Source organism: Athene noctua, chromosome 6 (assembly GCF_965140245.1).
Source record: "Athene noctua chromosome 6, bAthNoc1.hap1.1, whole genome shotgun sequence".
Lineage (NCBI taxonomy): Eukaryota > Metazoa > Chordata > Aves > Strigiformes > Strigidae > Athene > Athene noctua.
In genome coordinates this window covers 27665574-27681928 of record NC_134042.1, presented here as the reverse complement: position 1 = coordinate 27681928, position 16355 = coordinate 27665574, and the positions used below count along the sequence as shown (strand labels likewise).

The window sequence follows — 16355 nt, the reverse complement described above, 5'->3', positions numbered from 1 at the left end:
AGACCCTACAGAGCTAACTGTGACAGTCTGTGGCCTTCTTGGAGGCAGGAGGCACATCGCACACTTGGGGCTGTATGCCTCTTGCTGTAATCTCACATCATCCAGCTTCTCTGATGACAACCTTTATTCTAACCCTATCCTTAGAGGAAGCAAAGCACTTGGATTATATAGTGAAAGTGAAAGGCAGCCATTAATCTACTGTCATACATATAAGGGATGTTATTATCCTCACGTTAAAGTAAATGTTCAATAGAGACAGCATTCTAACGAGGATGCTGATACTAAAACTCCATACAACCCAGCTGTTGCTGTTGTGATGCTATATTCCCAGCAAACACAGGCCAAATAAAAGGCTCTTTCTCTAAGCCCTGAGGTGTTACCTAAGGCTGTTGATAATGGCTTCACAAAAATAATAGTAAAAGCAGAGTTTTTGACTATAGAGCCAGCTGGGCACCAAAGTCTGATCCACACATAATACATGTAAATCAACACAAGTTGCTCATCCAATCTGCATGCAAAGCTCCCATGCATGCAAGTGGTTCTTGCTATCACATCACACTGTAAATATTTCCTGTGCCTAGCAGAGTCTCCTCTGCCCTGCAGAGCCTCATGGGAGAGCTTCTAGAACACATTTTCAGATTCCAAAATCACTAACAGGTCAACTCACTTCTTAAATCATCTGAGTCTCATAGGTTTTCATGTAGCAGCAGTCTGTTCCCCAAGTAAGCATTCTCATGATGTAGCAATTCCATTCCTAAAAGTCTGTGTGTGGCAAATGCAAGTGAACACATTTTCTTCTAGTTTTCCATGTAAGCATTCTAAGCAGAGATTATGTGACACTATATATCACATTCTCTATTTTTATATTTAATCACATGGTATCTGTGCCAGAAAGAGTGCCAATATTTGCCAGACCTGCTGTGTACACAGATTTGATAATGGCAACATGCTTTATAGGCAAAGAAAGTAATAGCAAGTAAACAAAATTCTGAAGCCAAGGGAATTTATCATTCACTCCAGAGATTTAGGATTCACCAGAATGGGAGCATTACATCTCAGACAACTGCATGTGACACTAGGTTGATAGCTGCTGTTCACTGCATGCCTGTCAGAAGAATTCAGTTATATCCCCAACTGGAGTATTAGCCAGGCTTTAGCAAAGGAAGACATGAAAGTGCTCCAGCTAAATGGAAAAAGACTTAAAAAAACCTAAGGAGAAAGATGCCTAAAGCAGTTGACAGAAGACATTTTCAATAAAGACAATTCCAGAAAGATGAAGGTATGTGGATAGGTCACGTGGAATGAATGGGATACTGAAGTGGGAAAGCATGAAATTGTGAACATCCGTTCACTCTTTCAGCTGCCTCAGTGAAGGCTTGACATTGCAGGCAATCCCTGTACTTCCACATGCTTGGGTAAAAGACAGAAATGTCAGGATCTCTGCACAGATACAGAAAAGAACAAGATTTACTTTGACTAGTATATTTCTAGAGTTGGAACTAGAATTAGAGAAATTCAAGCCTCTTCACTCTAACAGCACCACCAAATCCAGGGTATGGAGCAACTGCAGTTTACTAGGAGATGACCATTCACGCCTTCATCCTGTGTTCCAGGCAAGAAGAGAGACTTGCATCTAAACCCAATTAAACTCTAGATTTATGGTTAATATTAACTGAGAGTGCATGCAAAGTGATTGTCTTCAATTCATCTGTACTGTTCAGAGGTCTCTCTAACGTAATTCTTCAAATCTCCACCTTCAACATCTACTTGCCATCTGAGGTCTGCTTTTCCTATGACCTCCAGTGGGAACATTTAATTGAGTTTTTCACCCATAACCCTACTTTCAAGGCTAGGCAAACAATAAATGGCATTACAGATAATTTATCTTCTACCTGCTATTCAAACTCAAATTGAAGGGAACACTGGCTCCAGGCTCTTCTGAAACTTTTGCCCTGCTTCAAGGGAATAACAGTCCACCAACCACCAACCTACAACAACTTCGCATTGATAGAGCCATTCAATAACCAAAATCTATTAAGATATTCCACTTGACCCAGTACAAAATCCTCTTAAGTAGGAGGAGTTCAAGAAGAAAATTCTGTTCAGACCACTCCTTTCTCCCAGAGAGGCAAATGGGCAGAGGGGAAAGAGGGGAAGGATCACTTGGGCTGTCCATGCAAGTCTCTACTTGCTTGCTTTTAACAGCCTGCATCATGAAGCTGAAACCTTAACAGACAAGATATGATTAGCAAAGGCTTTGTGCTCTTAAAGGAGAGTAATTATAGGCATGTGAAAAAAGGAAGAGATCCCTGAGGTACTCTTCCTTGCATGCCTCTCGAGAGACGGCAGGGCCATTAAAAATTCCATGATGAAGAGGAAAAACAGCCTGGGAACAGCCAGGAGGCAATACAGCAAATTAATACACCAGCCATCCCTTGGGAAGACTGCAAGAAAGCAGGAAACTCTTCTCGCTTCACAAAATAAAATTATACCACTAATGATAACAGTCACCACACACACAAAACTGCTTCTAATGATGGGTGTGAAATTCCCAGTGCTGTGCATACACTTTGAATGAAATCTCTTCTCATCACAGACATAAAGCAAGAAAGGTAATCTTGGTAGTGTACAATTTATACAGCCTTTCAAAAGAAGACTTCCGAAGGAACCCTCCACATAAAACCTCCTCCTCCAACACTGAAAAGCCTTTCTTGAACACACCCAACCATGCTCAGTATTCTGGCCTTAAGCTCTGCTTGAACGAAGCACTAGGTTACCAGTCTTCCAGAGGAACTGCACCAAAATCCACCACTAAGACAAAGAAAACATTTCTGTAGGAGAGAAAAGACTCCACCTGGTACCTATACTCCATTGGACATGTTCGTGATAGCAGAAACTAAGCAGAAAGAGGTAATTTTGCACGGCACAGTGGGAATCAGAAGAAATTGGATGTCCATAACGTCAAGACAGTTTCATATCATGCTCAGTAGATTAGCTTCCCACACACAAACCATTACTACAAATTTCTAAGTAAAGTTTCTCTAGGATGAGGTGCAAGCTCTTAGTCGGTTACTAAAGCACAAACTACTGGAATTGACTCAACCATAGCAAAAGAGGAAGATGTTAACAGGAGCAATGGCTGAACAGTGCTTAGAGACCACATAAGCCTCCTGTATGAAGAGGGACTACTAATAGACTTGGCTCCTGAAAGCACTTAAAAGAACTATTGTCAAGAAAACATTTCTGTGAAGGAACAAATTCCTTCTGTGCCCCTGTCAGCATCTCTACATAATGCACCAAAAGATGTACCAAAATGTACCTTGCACCAAAGAGTTCAATCCTTGCCACAAACATGGAGCCACATAACATTAATTCTGTTCATATTGCTTTATCCTTTAAAGAAAGATTCTCGAGCACATTTCACACTAAAATAGGAACTCTTTCCTCAAACTACAGGTACTTAAAAATACAGCCACCTCTGGGATGGGACATCTTCTCTGTCAACATTCTGTAACAATTCATCAGGGATTATGCTTATCAGGACACCAGTCACATGTTCATTAAAGGAAGGAACCAAGCAGATATTCACTGGTTAACTAGACTACATATTCAGCAAAACTAAGCAAACGTGATCACTCCAGGTTTAGAAATACCTTGCCATAACCAGTATCTTTGGAAAGGACCTTCACTGATCATCATAAAGGTAGAGATTTTGCCCTGTTTCAATTTGTGAGCAGGATTTGTCTAGCTCTCCTTTTTGGAAGACAAGCTCCTGTAAAGCACTCAAGGCACAAGAAAGGTTATCTTAGCTGCAGATGCACAGACCAATCAATCTCCTTGCTTCATGGGCACAGAACATCCCCGGAGTGGGGCAAAAGCACAGGAAGGAACCAGTTTGCTGATGCACAATCTTCTGAATTCTTTTTATGCTCATCCAGTTGAACATTTAAGAGCTGATTTCTTCCTCCCCTCCCCCTTCCAGCTTTAACATGCGGGCTACAGCAGCATGAGGTCATGGTGCGACATCACAAAATTCCCTGCAGAAGGCAGCAGGAGAAGAGGCTTTGCTGGGTGGGTGCCAAGCTTTCGATCAGACACACAGAACCTCAGTACATTTTTCATGCTCTATTTGCTAATTAACAAGGGAAAGAAACCCATGAAGCTGAAAGTCCAGACATTTCTTTCAGATTTGGTCCTTCATACCGTACAAGCACATAAGCAGAATCACGTCCCAAGCAAGGTTTTGTCTCCTTGCACGGGTAAAGAGCTCAAGGGCACCTTACCTTTAGATAGTCACCTGCAGCACATGAACAGGAGTCACCTTCAAGGCCAACACTTGAATTTAATTTAGGATTAGTCAGCAGAAGGTGCCTGAATAACATATTAACCCCAACTGCACAGACTCAAATATACCTCAACATTTGACTAGACCAGATCTAAGTTTCAGCTATAACAACAGAGATATCAAGCCATTAGAGGTCACCTCAGGTGAGTTCTGAATTTGCTCAGAGGGTCTATTTTAGGATACCCAGGATACCAAAACACCTCAGGATGTCACCCACACGAGCTTGTCAGCACTTTCTCCCTCATCTTGTTCCAATTTTAATAGTGGGAAACAGTATCATGCCCATTTGTACCTATACAACAGACTTGCAGCAGCTCTGCACAATCCAGAATACATTGCATTTATTTCTAAAAGCACAGTATGTTCTGCCTGTCTGTCATACACTGTTTCATATAATCTACACCCTTAGCATATTGAGACTCTCAAATAATCTGCATTGCTATGTTTTATGCTAAGTTTGAACACAGGCCTCCTAGGGAAAAGTGCGTTACCTTCCAGGTCCATGAGTACTGTTCAGACCACACAGTACTACTGCAGATAACCACGGGCAGGAAGTGAGACAACCCCAACAGAGCAGAGCAAAGGAGTTACCTGGCAGTGCAGTGTGCTGGTGAGCATCTTCGGTGGGAAGCATCAGCAAGCACATCCAGAGAGTACAGAGGAGATAATGGATTGAACTGGAAAGTCAAGAGATTTTATTTAAGCAAAGCATTAAAAGAAATAGTCTCCAGATACAGCTGCTCAAATCTATTCCCTATAGCTGTTCATACAGTATTAAGGAGACATTTCTGACACATCAAGGGGTGGGACTAGGTGAGAACTCTCACTCCAGACAAAAGGCTAGCATGGGATACAACAACAAATCTCATAACCACCTCCTCACAACAGACAGACTTATAAGCACACTTCTCTTTCAACTTGCATTATTAAAAACGCTGGTTGACTAAGACCATACTCAAAGTGCTCTACTGCTGCATGCCACGAGCAAAATGTCTGCCGCCCTTTAGGGAAGCCTCTTGTTTACCTTCACATTATAAAGACAAAAGTCACTGTTCTGAATGGTGCAAGCACAGAACTTTCCACACAGCAGTTCCAATATTCCCTATGGTGGCATGTATCACTAAGACAGACCTCTAGAGGACTCAGGCCCACCATGTTCTGTTCACAATGAGCTCCCAATTCATTCCACAGCAAGTGAGCTCCTCCTCCCACTTCCAACCCACCTCACAAGCTTTCTTTGCAAACTGCTTAAAACAAATTTCTGAAACACTGCATGGTCAGGATGATCTTAGACTCTTTGTTAGATATACACTAGACAAATACTGAAGGCATCAAACCTGTTCAAGGCAGCTTGTTGTGGAAGATAGAACTCAAGATTTGTTTTAAAGGTCAGGACAGAAATGCACAGAGCAAACTTTGCTCAATATGCAAATGAAGGTTTAGACTGGTAGTTTCTCTGGGGTACCTGCATTACACTTCCATTCAGCATCTTCTCTGTATTTATAATTCACACCACAAGCAGGAAATTCATTTCCATCTGCTTTGCAAAGTGCTACACCAATCTCCAGAACACTTTTCTTGTATTACTTGGATTACAGATGCATTTTTAATAAGGACAAATGAATAATCCAGAGCTGTAGCAGGACTCGTCATAAAAGCTATCTGCAACTCTAGAACACAATACTAGGCCTTTGCCTTCAACCTTTTTGAGAAAGAAGAGGCACTATGCACCACAAAGCTACTGCTATCAGGAAGTTCCTCCTTAAGTTGGACTGTTAGTTTACTGTCTGTGAAGTTACACTGCAGCTGCACAGTAGGGAACAATCACCAGTAACCCTCTGTGGCTGACTCAAGTTCATTTAAGAAAGACAAAAGTAATTTATTTTGGTCATTTTAAAGCTTATGCAGTTATCATTCTTACTTTTAGCAACATAAAAGTGGTACATGAAATGTTCTCATTAACAAAACACACACAATTGCACGAAGGCCTGAAAATTACTTCTTGCCATATATGTATTTTTAGTCACCTGAAGGTTAAAACAGATTTATATTCTACTGCTCACCAACCAAAAACCAATTCACAAAGGAACAGAAGGGATTGTGCATGACTAGGAACACTGTTACAACACTACAGCTCAAATGGAAGGCCCTTCTTGCTTTCTGCTATTATTATATCTTAAGTAAAAAAGTCTCCTAACACTGAAGCTATGAAAGACTTACTGGTGAATATAAAAGTGCACACGCAAGAGCTTCAGTTACAAGAATGCCTATTTCTCTTGCTTACCACCTCTTACATTTTCCTGTTAATGGCTGCTATTTAACTGCAGTCAGCTCACCATTTTTTCCCTCCTCTGTTGATGAGACTATCAGGTAGAAGCCTGAGTAAAACAAGGCAAAACAAAGCATTTAAGAAGAGAAAAATGTTCAAATTCTTATGGAATTGTGAGAGGCCAAAGGTCCTCCTGCCAAGTGGCATTTTCGCTCCCACTCACTGTCAGAGTAAGGCCTACACTAACCTGAAACTGGGCGATAAACAAAAGGAGTGCCTGAGCTATTCAGTTTAAACAGACAATATAAAGTCTAAGACATGGGTTGTGTTCAAAGCCCAGAAGACACCAGTTAACAAAATGAGACAGGACAGGGCTGCCTTACCTCATGTGCACAGGCCACAGTATGTGGGAAATCAGAAGCCAGCACTTTGTTCTTTCTAGTGAGAAGGAAACCAAGAAAATAAAAAAGGTAGAGCAGAGTCAGCTTACCTGGTTGCGATCTCTCTTCCCCATGGATGGTAACCAAAAACTGGAAGGAGGCAGAGTCAGAAGAACAGGTGGGAGTAATGCCAAGGAAGGAACAAACAAGGGGGGGAAAAAAGGAGGTTTGGGGGTAATGAGAGAAGGGGAAGGGAAGAACAAAGATGGAGGGAGAAGGAGAAAGATTAAACATCAGCAGGACTCATTAACGATACGTTTCAGATCCAAGAAAGAATACTGGACACCAAGAGCTGGCAAAGGCTGGACCCACTGCACTCCAGTCAAGAGGTGTCATCCTTACCTATCCATTGCCCAACTAAAATAGCATTTTAGGATGCCAAAGGATAGTCACCATGACTATTTCTGGTGCCGACTATAATTTAAATAAACTAACTGGGGAAGGAGACAGAACACCAAAGAGAGAGAAAGCAATTTCACATCTGCCTTAGCATGATTTCTGGTCTAGGTATGCACCCATAGCATGACTCCACACAGAAGCTTTTTAAAAAACTAACATACAGGGCTCAGTCTTCTCATACTGTGCAGAAGATCTGCAATTATTGCAATGGTACATTATAAAAGAGGAGGAATGAAAAAGCTGACTGTAACCAAAAGGACATTTGAGCAGTGTCCACACACTGCAGCAGCCTTATATGTAATGGGAAGTCAGCAATCACAAATAAGAAAAAGGAGAAGCCATCAGTAGAGGACTGTCTCCCATTCCATGGGTCACTACATGCTTAAGTTACCACCCAGTTCTTCATTCCCTTCAGTCCCAGGAAGGAAGAGGACCCTATAGTTTTTCCTCCACTCCCAGAGTTCTATACAACAGCTGTTAAGAGCCTTACTCTTTCTGGCGCGGATCACTAACAATATGACCTAGCCTCTCGGTGCCCAGAGTGCTCATGGAGGTCTCCTGAAACACAAAGACAGGTAAAAGGTTGCAGACTCTCACACAGTGAGCAGATATAATAGTTTGCTGCTGCCAGTAAGAACAAATCTTATTCCCCTGGGCCACATTCTTTCCTTCCTAGCCCACTCCCAGCTAAACATATTCACCTTCCTTTCAGTTAAATCATCTCAGTTGATGGTCTAACTAGAATGGCAGAAAATAATTCAGTTTTATTTGTGGGGCTTGTTTTTTATTATTTTAGTGATGATACTTACTTGCATGTGGGAACACCAAGGACTGGACCAGTACAAAGGATGCAGCACAAGGATACAGTTAAAATAGGGGAAATAGCCAAGAAGTGCTTATTTGCAGGTTGCTGGGGTCAACTGGGCCAGAAACAGGCTCAGACACAGGACATCACACTGTCCCACTAACAATTCACCAAGCACAGGCAAATGAAACAAGGAGGATGCATGAAGCTTTTGTCCTTTCTGAAAGCAGCAATTCAGCAGCAGGACCTCGAGCAGCTAAAGAAAAGGTAGATCCTAAGAGAAAGTACTTGTTCTGGGAGCACATTTCTCCCTGCGAGACACTGCCCTGTGTATGTGCTTGATGCTGGCATACACATACACATGAAGCACCAGCTGTTCATATCTGCATAGCAACTACCTCCAAGAAAGAAATATACTTTGAAGAAAGGGTCTGAAGATGAGGGTAAAAAGCTTTCACAGCTAAAATATGTTTGTGCCAGGTTACACAAGCAAAATGCACTCAAAGTTTGGGGGGAGTTGTAGCAGCAGGGGTGAAAGATGGGCTATTTGTTACAGCAGGAAAATTATTAACTTAAAGTGCCGTAATGTTTAAATTTACGGTTTATTACTGTGTAAATTACAAGCCGTACTTTTGGTAATTAGCAGCTCGCTGGCGGGGAGCTCTGAATGAAACTCATTATTTATGATTACAATTTAGAGAGAGATGGGGAAGGGGGAGCAGTGACCTCCGCTGCAAATGACAAAGATCCCTTTAAGGTGATGAAGATGAATTAAACAAGTAAATATTATCCTTCTCATTTGGATCATTATAGGTGCTGCCGACAGGCCCAGTCACTTGCAGGTGGCCTGAGGAACCCTACCCAAAACCAGCCTCTCGCCAGCTAAGGATTTATATTTTAAATGCTGATTACAACTAAGCAAGGTGAGTGGAATAAAGAAGGGGCAAACAAGGATCTTTCAAGTGTGACTAAATAGAAGGAAGAAGTCACACTCCTCTAGACTCCAGGCCCGTCTAACACACCTTGCTGACGGACTCCCTTAAAGCCAGTCAGCTCAGAACATACGCCAATATTTTCAAAAGCAGAGTACATCCCAATAAAAGAAAAGCTAAACATAGTCAACAGCTTCCTTCTCAGAAAAATCTTTTATAACAGACAGCAGCACTCAACACTCCAATATCCAGACCTGAGCAGGTGTATCCCTCCCTCTTTTAGACAGGCATCTGCAAAGCATTGTTTATTCCTTTAGAAACAGGGGTCATATTTTGTTTGCTGTTTGCCCTACATATAATAAACCTAGTCAATAGCTTTGGGTAACTTTGTATCATTGCATACACCCTTTTATTCTTCTGTCTCCCCACTGACAATGCAACTGCTAAAACCACCTTCTTTTACTGCCATTCATATAAAAGTCTCCTCCCTTATCTAAAATTTGGCCTTCTTTCACCTTTGAGTCACCTCTCTGCCCTTGTAGTCTCAGATTATGAGCATGCACAAGTCTCACACCATCATCATTTTCCTCTACATTCTGTCTAAAACATCATGATATTTATGCTCCCTGTCATTCATCTTCAGATCTCCTTTCATACTGCTTTTAGAACTGATCAACTGTCTTTGCCACTCCAAACCTGCCTTAAAATCCACTTAGTCACTCAATCAACTTCCGGCAGTCAAGGCAGTTAAACAAATCAAACAATACATGAAACAAAAAATGTACAGGACCCCTTTCTGCAGAAGACAATTCATGTGATATCTTAGAATAGTACTTCAGGATTCATCAGCATTGGAAATATTGAAAATTACTGTCTTGCAAAAGGGAATACCTTGCCAACAAGCCTCCTCCGACCTTTTCGGAGACAACGGGCAGCAGCTCCTGGAAGGCGATTCAGGCGAGCATGAAATCCTGAAAACCAAACCCAGAAAAACAGAGTAATGAATACAGAAGATTCCTCCTGGCAAAACCACCAGGAAAAACAGTTAGTTCACTGGTCAAATCAGATCCTCCGTCTCTTTGTTTCTCAATCTGCAAGAGGTAGATATGCCAATTTATTCACAAATGAAATATCCCTATTTTAAAAAAAAAAAAAAAAAAAAAATCAAGAATGTGGGTAGCTGGTATAAGTATTTTAGTATCCTCTTCAGTACTGCAGTTATTTTTAATTGCATCATGAAAAACACAGATCACTAATATCAGTTTAAATTGCAGCACCTATGAACAGAGTCTACTCTTGACATCACATCAAAAGTTATCAAACACATGGCATTCCTTACGACCCTCACCTCTCTGAGCTGGCCGCGAGGGCAAAAGGAAGGTGGAATCTGAGAGCTTGTCCAGGCCTGAGTCAATCCGCTCCACTTCAGATCGGTGGTCAGCTCCCCACTTGGGAAGAAGGTTGGGGACAGTGAATCCTGGAACACATTCTCCTTCATAAAACCAATCACTTTGCTCATCATCTCCTAAAGAAATAGGATAGAATTAGCCACAAGTAGCATGAGTGTGCCCTGTGACAGTCCCACAAAATACTACAGGTATAAGCATTTCTGGATGTGAAACAGCTGAAGTCTCATTAGGAATTCCTTCCTGAAGAGCCTTATATTTGTATTCTGTTTCAATGATCTGCAGTAACTATGGGGCCTCACTAAATGCTTTAAACTATCCAACTCATCAGTCTACAGAATTTCCCTGTAGAACAAAGCCTTCTTTATAGACCTGCCTAGGGCAGCTTTAGCACTCTGTTGCGACTGCATCTCATCAACCTTAGCTCAATGTTGTGTGATGTCTTATGCAGAACTCTTTCTCTGAAGTAATTACCGTGACAGAGGTAGAGGCCAATCATTTGGCACATGTTATAGACTGTCACAGGAGAGATTTCACAACAGGAGACAACCAGGCTCACAGAGTAAGCAAAAGGAGCATACTCACTGATGAGAAAGATCTCTAGTCTCCTAAGAGAGCAGCTAAGGGGAAAACACACAACTATTAGAAATGGTCACTCTGAGTGTAGGTACTAATCATGCTGTGAGCCCTTCTCAAGCAAAATTTTTTAGAATCTGTCAGAACTACAAACCCTCTGAAAAACTAGAGCAGCAATAAGAGAAGTCATGATCAAAGTCTCAATAAAGCAGGGTCACTGTAATTAATGCAGTTGCAGTCTAAAACTGAACTGCATCCGACACTGTTCATGGAAAATCTGCCTGGCCAGAAGTCCCCTGAGAGCAGTAACACGTGAGCTGCGTAAAAAAAAAAAAAAAAAGGCAAGAAGAGGTCAAACAACCTGACACACTTAGCTTTACAGTAGCCTAGCTAACAAACAGTCCCATGTAATTGCAAGGTACTTCACCTTGCTTTAAAAAAACCTAACACACCTGACTTAGGGAAAACTCTCATTTGCTTACCATTAAGTCTCAACTCAAGCATCCCTACTCACCCTCCTTTCCTCACCAAGTTACATTATCCCTGATTGAAGTCCATTATGCCTACCAACATATCTTGCCAGACAAAAAGAAAAAAAAAAAACACAACAAGAAAAAGGAGAAAACCTCACCTAGTAAGAATATTGCAATCTTGCGTATAACAGAAGAAGCAACACCCAAAACTGACTCCAATCAGCAAAAGGTAAGACAGCCAGAACACTTCATCCCAAAGCTCTGACATTGCTTTTTATTTCTGATATGTCAGTTGACTCAGCATGCTTGTGACAAATATATTTCAAAATATAAATATCTCTATCCACCTCATAGTAAATTAAAACTAAGTAATGCTGGATAGTTCTTCTAAGGGATCATAATTTATGCAAAAATGTCCCTAAAGTTTGGGATCTATGAGCATAGTGCACTGTCATATCTCAGATCGCTACTTCCACAAGACAAACTTAAACAATCAGGATCACATGCTAATACCACAGTAACTTTCATCATGAGAGATCCCAATGCATTTAAAAAAAACCCCAAACAACCCACTTACAATCAAATTATTACAAACTAGGACTATTCTCTGCTCACAGAAGTGCACTGGTAGCTGGAATTGCAAAGACAACCTATCTAATTAGCAATGGCACAAATATTACATGATGTAACCTCAAAAGAAGATAAAAAACCCCACTCAATTTAAGTACACTGCTATCTTAAAGTTCCTGTTATTCAGTTTGGAATTGTACTAGAAAACTATTTCTTAGATGATGATCTGTGACAAAAAAAAAAAGGTTTTCTCGCTTCATCTCATTGAAGTGGAGAGCTGTTGTTTATTATTTACTTTATGGCTAGAAATTCTCTAAAAAAAGGAAAGGCAGATGTTTCTTGTTTAACCTGAAAGCGCAACAACTTTCAACACATTTTAACATAACTGGTAGACTTCTATGATGTGGTTACAGCATTGGCGGATAAGGGAAGAGCAACTGATGTCATCTACCTGGACTTGTACAAAACATTTGACACTGTCCCGCATGACATCCTTGTCTCTACATTGCAGAGACATGGATTTGATGGATGGACCACTCAATGGATAAGGAATTGGCTGGATGGTCTCACTCAAGGACTTGCAGTCAACAGATCAGTGCCCAAGTGGAGAGCAGTGACAAGTGGTGTTCCTCAAGGGTCGGTGTTGGGACCGGTGCTGTTTAACATCTTTGATGATATGGACAGTGGGATCAAGTGCACCCTCAGCAAGTTTGCTGACAACACCAAGATGTGTGATGCGGTCGACACACTGGAGGGAAGGGATGTGCCATCCAGAGGGACCTGGACAGGCTGGGGAGGTGGGCCCAGGCAAACCTCATGAAGTTCAACATGGCCAAGTGCAAGGTTCTGCACACAAATCAGGGCAATCCAAAGCACAAAGACAGGCTGGGTAGAGATTGGATTGAGAGCAGCCCTGCAGAGAAGGACTTGGGAGTGCTGGTTGATAAGAAGCTCAACGTGACCCAGCAATGTGCACCTGCAGCCCAGAAAGCCAACCATATCCTGGGCTGCATCAAAAGCAGTGTGACCAGCAGGTCAAGGGAGGGGATTCTCCCCCTCTACTCCATTCTCATGAGACCCCACCTGGAGTGCTGTGTTCAGATCTGGGGCCCCCAGCAAAAGAAGGACATGGACTTGCTCAAGTGAGTCCAGAGGAGGCCACAAAGATGATTTAGATTAGATGTAAGGAAGTTCTTCACCATGAGGGTGGTGAGGCACTGGAACAGGTTGCCCACAGAGGTTGTGGATGCCCTGTCCCTGTAAATGTTTAGGGCCAGGTTGGGGCTTTGAGCAACTTGGTCTAATGGAAGGTGTCCCTGCCCATGGCAGGGGGGGTTGAAGTAGGTGATCTTTAAGATCTCTTCCAACTGAAATCATTGTATGATTCAATGAACTGTAAGCTAAAACATCTTGGGTACAAAGCTATTATAATATAAACTGTATGAACAGACAGAGGCCTGATGACTAGGATGTCAAATCTCTTCTAGTACCTAGACAGGGAAGGCTGTAATTGGATTGTATTAATTTATTTAAGTAGTATATTCTACATGCTTTTCTATATTGCATATCCTACTTCTAGTAGCAGCCAAAAGCTAATGTCTAAAACAGGGTATAAAACCAGGGCAAGTATATAGGGCAAGCATATAGACGAGTATATATATATATATATATATATATATATATACACACACACACACACACCCATCCAGTCTACATCAATCTTGCCTCAGGTGATGAAGTAAAAATTCAACACTTCAGTTATCACCCTGCTTTGTCATCTGATATGCAAGAGCTCACTAACTTCAGCTCCCCCAGAACAGTCATCAGTAAAAAGAGAGGACAATAGATTTGACTTTTCTGTTGCTTTTGAAGGATGGGAAACCAGAAACAGTTACTTTTCAGCAAAGGTCAAAGCTGATATTTGAAATCTGTACTCTTAGGGAAAGTATTATGGCCACCTAAATTCAGAACAGATCAGCCCTACAGTCTAACACACCATCCAGCAAACATGTAAGCATATTTGCTATCACTGTGTTGCTTCACACACAGATACCTGGGTTAGTAACAAGCTTGTGGAAGCAGCATTTCCTACTGAGTTACTGATACTACTTCCTTTAGCATTCATATATTCCCAGAAGAGATCTCATCCACATCTTATCTTGTGAATAGTGACAGAATCAGAGTGCACACCAGCAAAAGCTGCGCAGAATTACAGGTCTCTAGGGTCACATTCCACCTGCTCCAAATGTAACAGTCCTGAATGCCTATGTCTACTACAACCTCTTTCACACTTAACTTCTGCCATATCCCCCATAAACTGGACACTGTGCTGTCACTGCTAAATAAAACCAGATTACACTCCACACTCAAACCTCCTAAGAAACCATTTCTACTCCAGACATTGAAAATACTAGGCTCAACTCATACACACAAGAGCAACAGAGAAATGTGTATTTAAAGAAATAAAACCTATCACATATTACTGTTGTCTTCTTCACACAGTCCTTTACATAACTTGTCAGTACTAACTGATTTTTTTTTCACATCATCTCTTCCTGCTCATAGAGAAAACAACTAACAGGTTCAGGCAGTAATGGTATGTAGACAACAATTAAAACACCCATAGAAACAAACCATAAGCTCTGCTCTTTCATTATGGAGAGCTCTAAAACTCCTCTTGTATTTCTGTGCCTTTCCATAATATCAGCTTCTTATATTTCAAGTATTATGGATCTGATATACAAAATATTTCAGCAGGAAGAGTGTACTGTTATCAAAATCATACCTTTGTAGCCCTCAACTCATTTCTTCTAGCCCTTCCCAGACACTGGCCTTTCTCCCATATTTCCCTCTCTGTCCCTCTTCAAACATGGACCTTGCTTTGTATTTCTACAGAAAGTAAGAGAAATTCCCCTGCAACACACAAAGAAAATCACAGGACAGTTGTTACCTTGGCGGCCCTCATCATTGGTAAACAGGCCAGTATCACTGCTGCTGCATACACTGCTGGTTTCACTGGAAAAAAAAAAAAAACAAACAAACAAAAAAACCCCATTGTTACAATTGCAGCAAATACAAAACAAAAAACACTTTATTACATTTTACTAGCTACTCTGAGCCCAAAATGCTTTACGTATCTCACAGAAATTGCATTTCAATACATGGCTGGCTGTAGCACTGGACATAATTGCTTCCTGTTAAAACTTAGCAATGCTGCATCACTTGAAAAAGAGTAGAATCCTGTATTTAGTCTAGTTCTAAGTGATCAAAAAGTAATTAATACAATGGCATTTTCCTCAGGTACTAGAGTTAATAACCTAACTATGACATTTTCTGGAATACTCACTAAGAATTTAAGTGCAGTCCTTGGGTCACTTAACAGCTACTGAAAACCCTCTGTAGTTTTTTACTTCTGATTCCTTTTTCTCAAAAATATTATACAGGTACATACCCACACCCCCCCTTCAATCTACAGCAACTTTTATTTTATTTGGAGGGAAGAGCAGCTGGTACATTTACAACGCCTCAGCTAAATACCTTAGCACTGCATGACTTGCTGCTGCTGAATGCAATCTCGTTACAGTATGCTTTGCATTTGCTGAAGCAGTTACAGGAGACTTAATTCTTGAACCAAAGAATTAAACTAGAAATTAATGTGTAGAAAGCTGTTAACTGACTGTAAAGTTGGATGAATATTCGTATCAGAAGTACATGCTCAGGTCAGTCCTAAGCATCTGATGGCTCTAATGCTGATATTAAATCAATCCTTGGATGCTTCAGGCAATACTTCCTCCAATTTAGCCGAGAGATATCAGAACAAGCAGAAACTTACTGCCCACCCCCTCAGCACAAAGGCCTTAGATGAGAACATCAGGCATAACTTGGCACTAGAATCAACCTCCTATCAGGGCATGATCTTAGAAAACATCTCTAGGTCCCTCTTTTCAAGGGAAATTGGATCATACTAGACACCAGTACCAGCTGGAGACCCCTTGATTCAAAAGACTCAAAGATGAGGGACCACAAGATGTGTCACCCCAAAGAATTACAGCCACGTAATAAAACCACATTTTGTGAGCATATTATTGCTCTTAGAAAATGCACTCTAAAACATGGCCAAATCAACACATCATGCTGGAT

At 41.2% G+C, this 16355-nt stretch overlaps 1 protein-coding gene across 3 annotated transcripts in view; it reads right to left on the bottom strand.

The window, feature by feature from the left end:
- Positions 1 to 16355, bottom strand: part of GPATCH2L (G-patch domain containing 2 like) — a 46679-nt gene that overhangs the window by 23496 nt on the left and 6828 nt on the right. For all 3 annotated transcript variants that reach the window (XR_012633891.1, XM_074910000.1, XM_074910002.1), the window contains exons 4-9: positions 15166 to 15230; positions 10539 to 10715; positions 10082 to 10161; positions 7944 to 8011; positions 7105 to 7144; positions 4937 to 5022 (exon numbers count right to left, since the gene is read on the bottom strand). Coding sequence is in view for 2 of the 3 variants with exons in the window: in XM_074910000.1 (XP_074766101.1) it covers positions 4937 to 5022; positions 7105 to 7144; positions 7944 to 8011; positions 10082 to 10161; positions 10539 to 10715; positions 15166 to 15230 (516 nt within the window). In the remaining variant the exon portion in view is untranslated. The remainder of the gene's footprint in view (positions 1 to 4936; positions 5023 to 7104; positions 7145 to 7943; positions 8012 to 10081; positions 10162 to 10538; positions 10716 to 15165; positions 15231 to 16355) is intronic.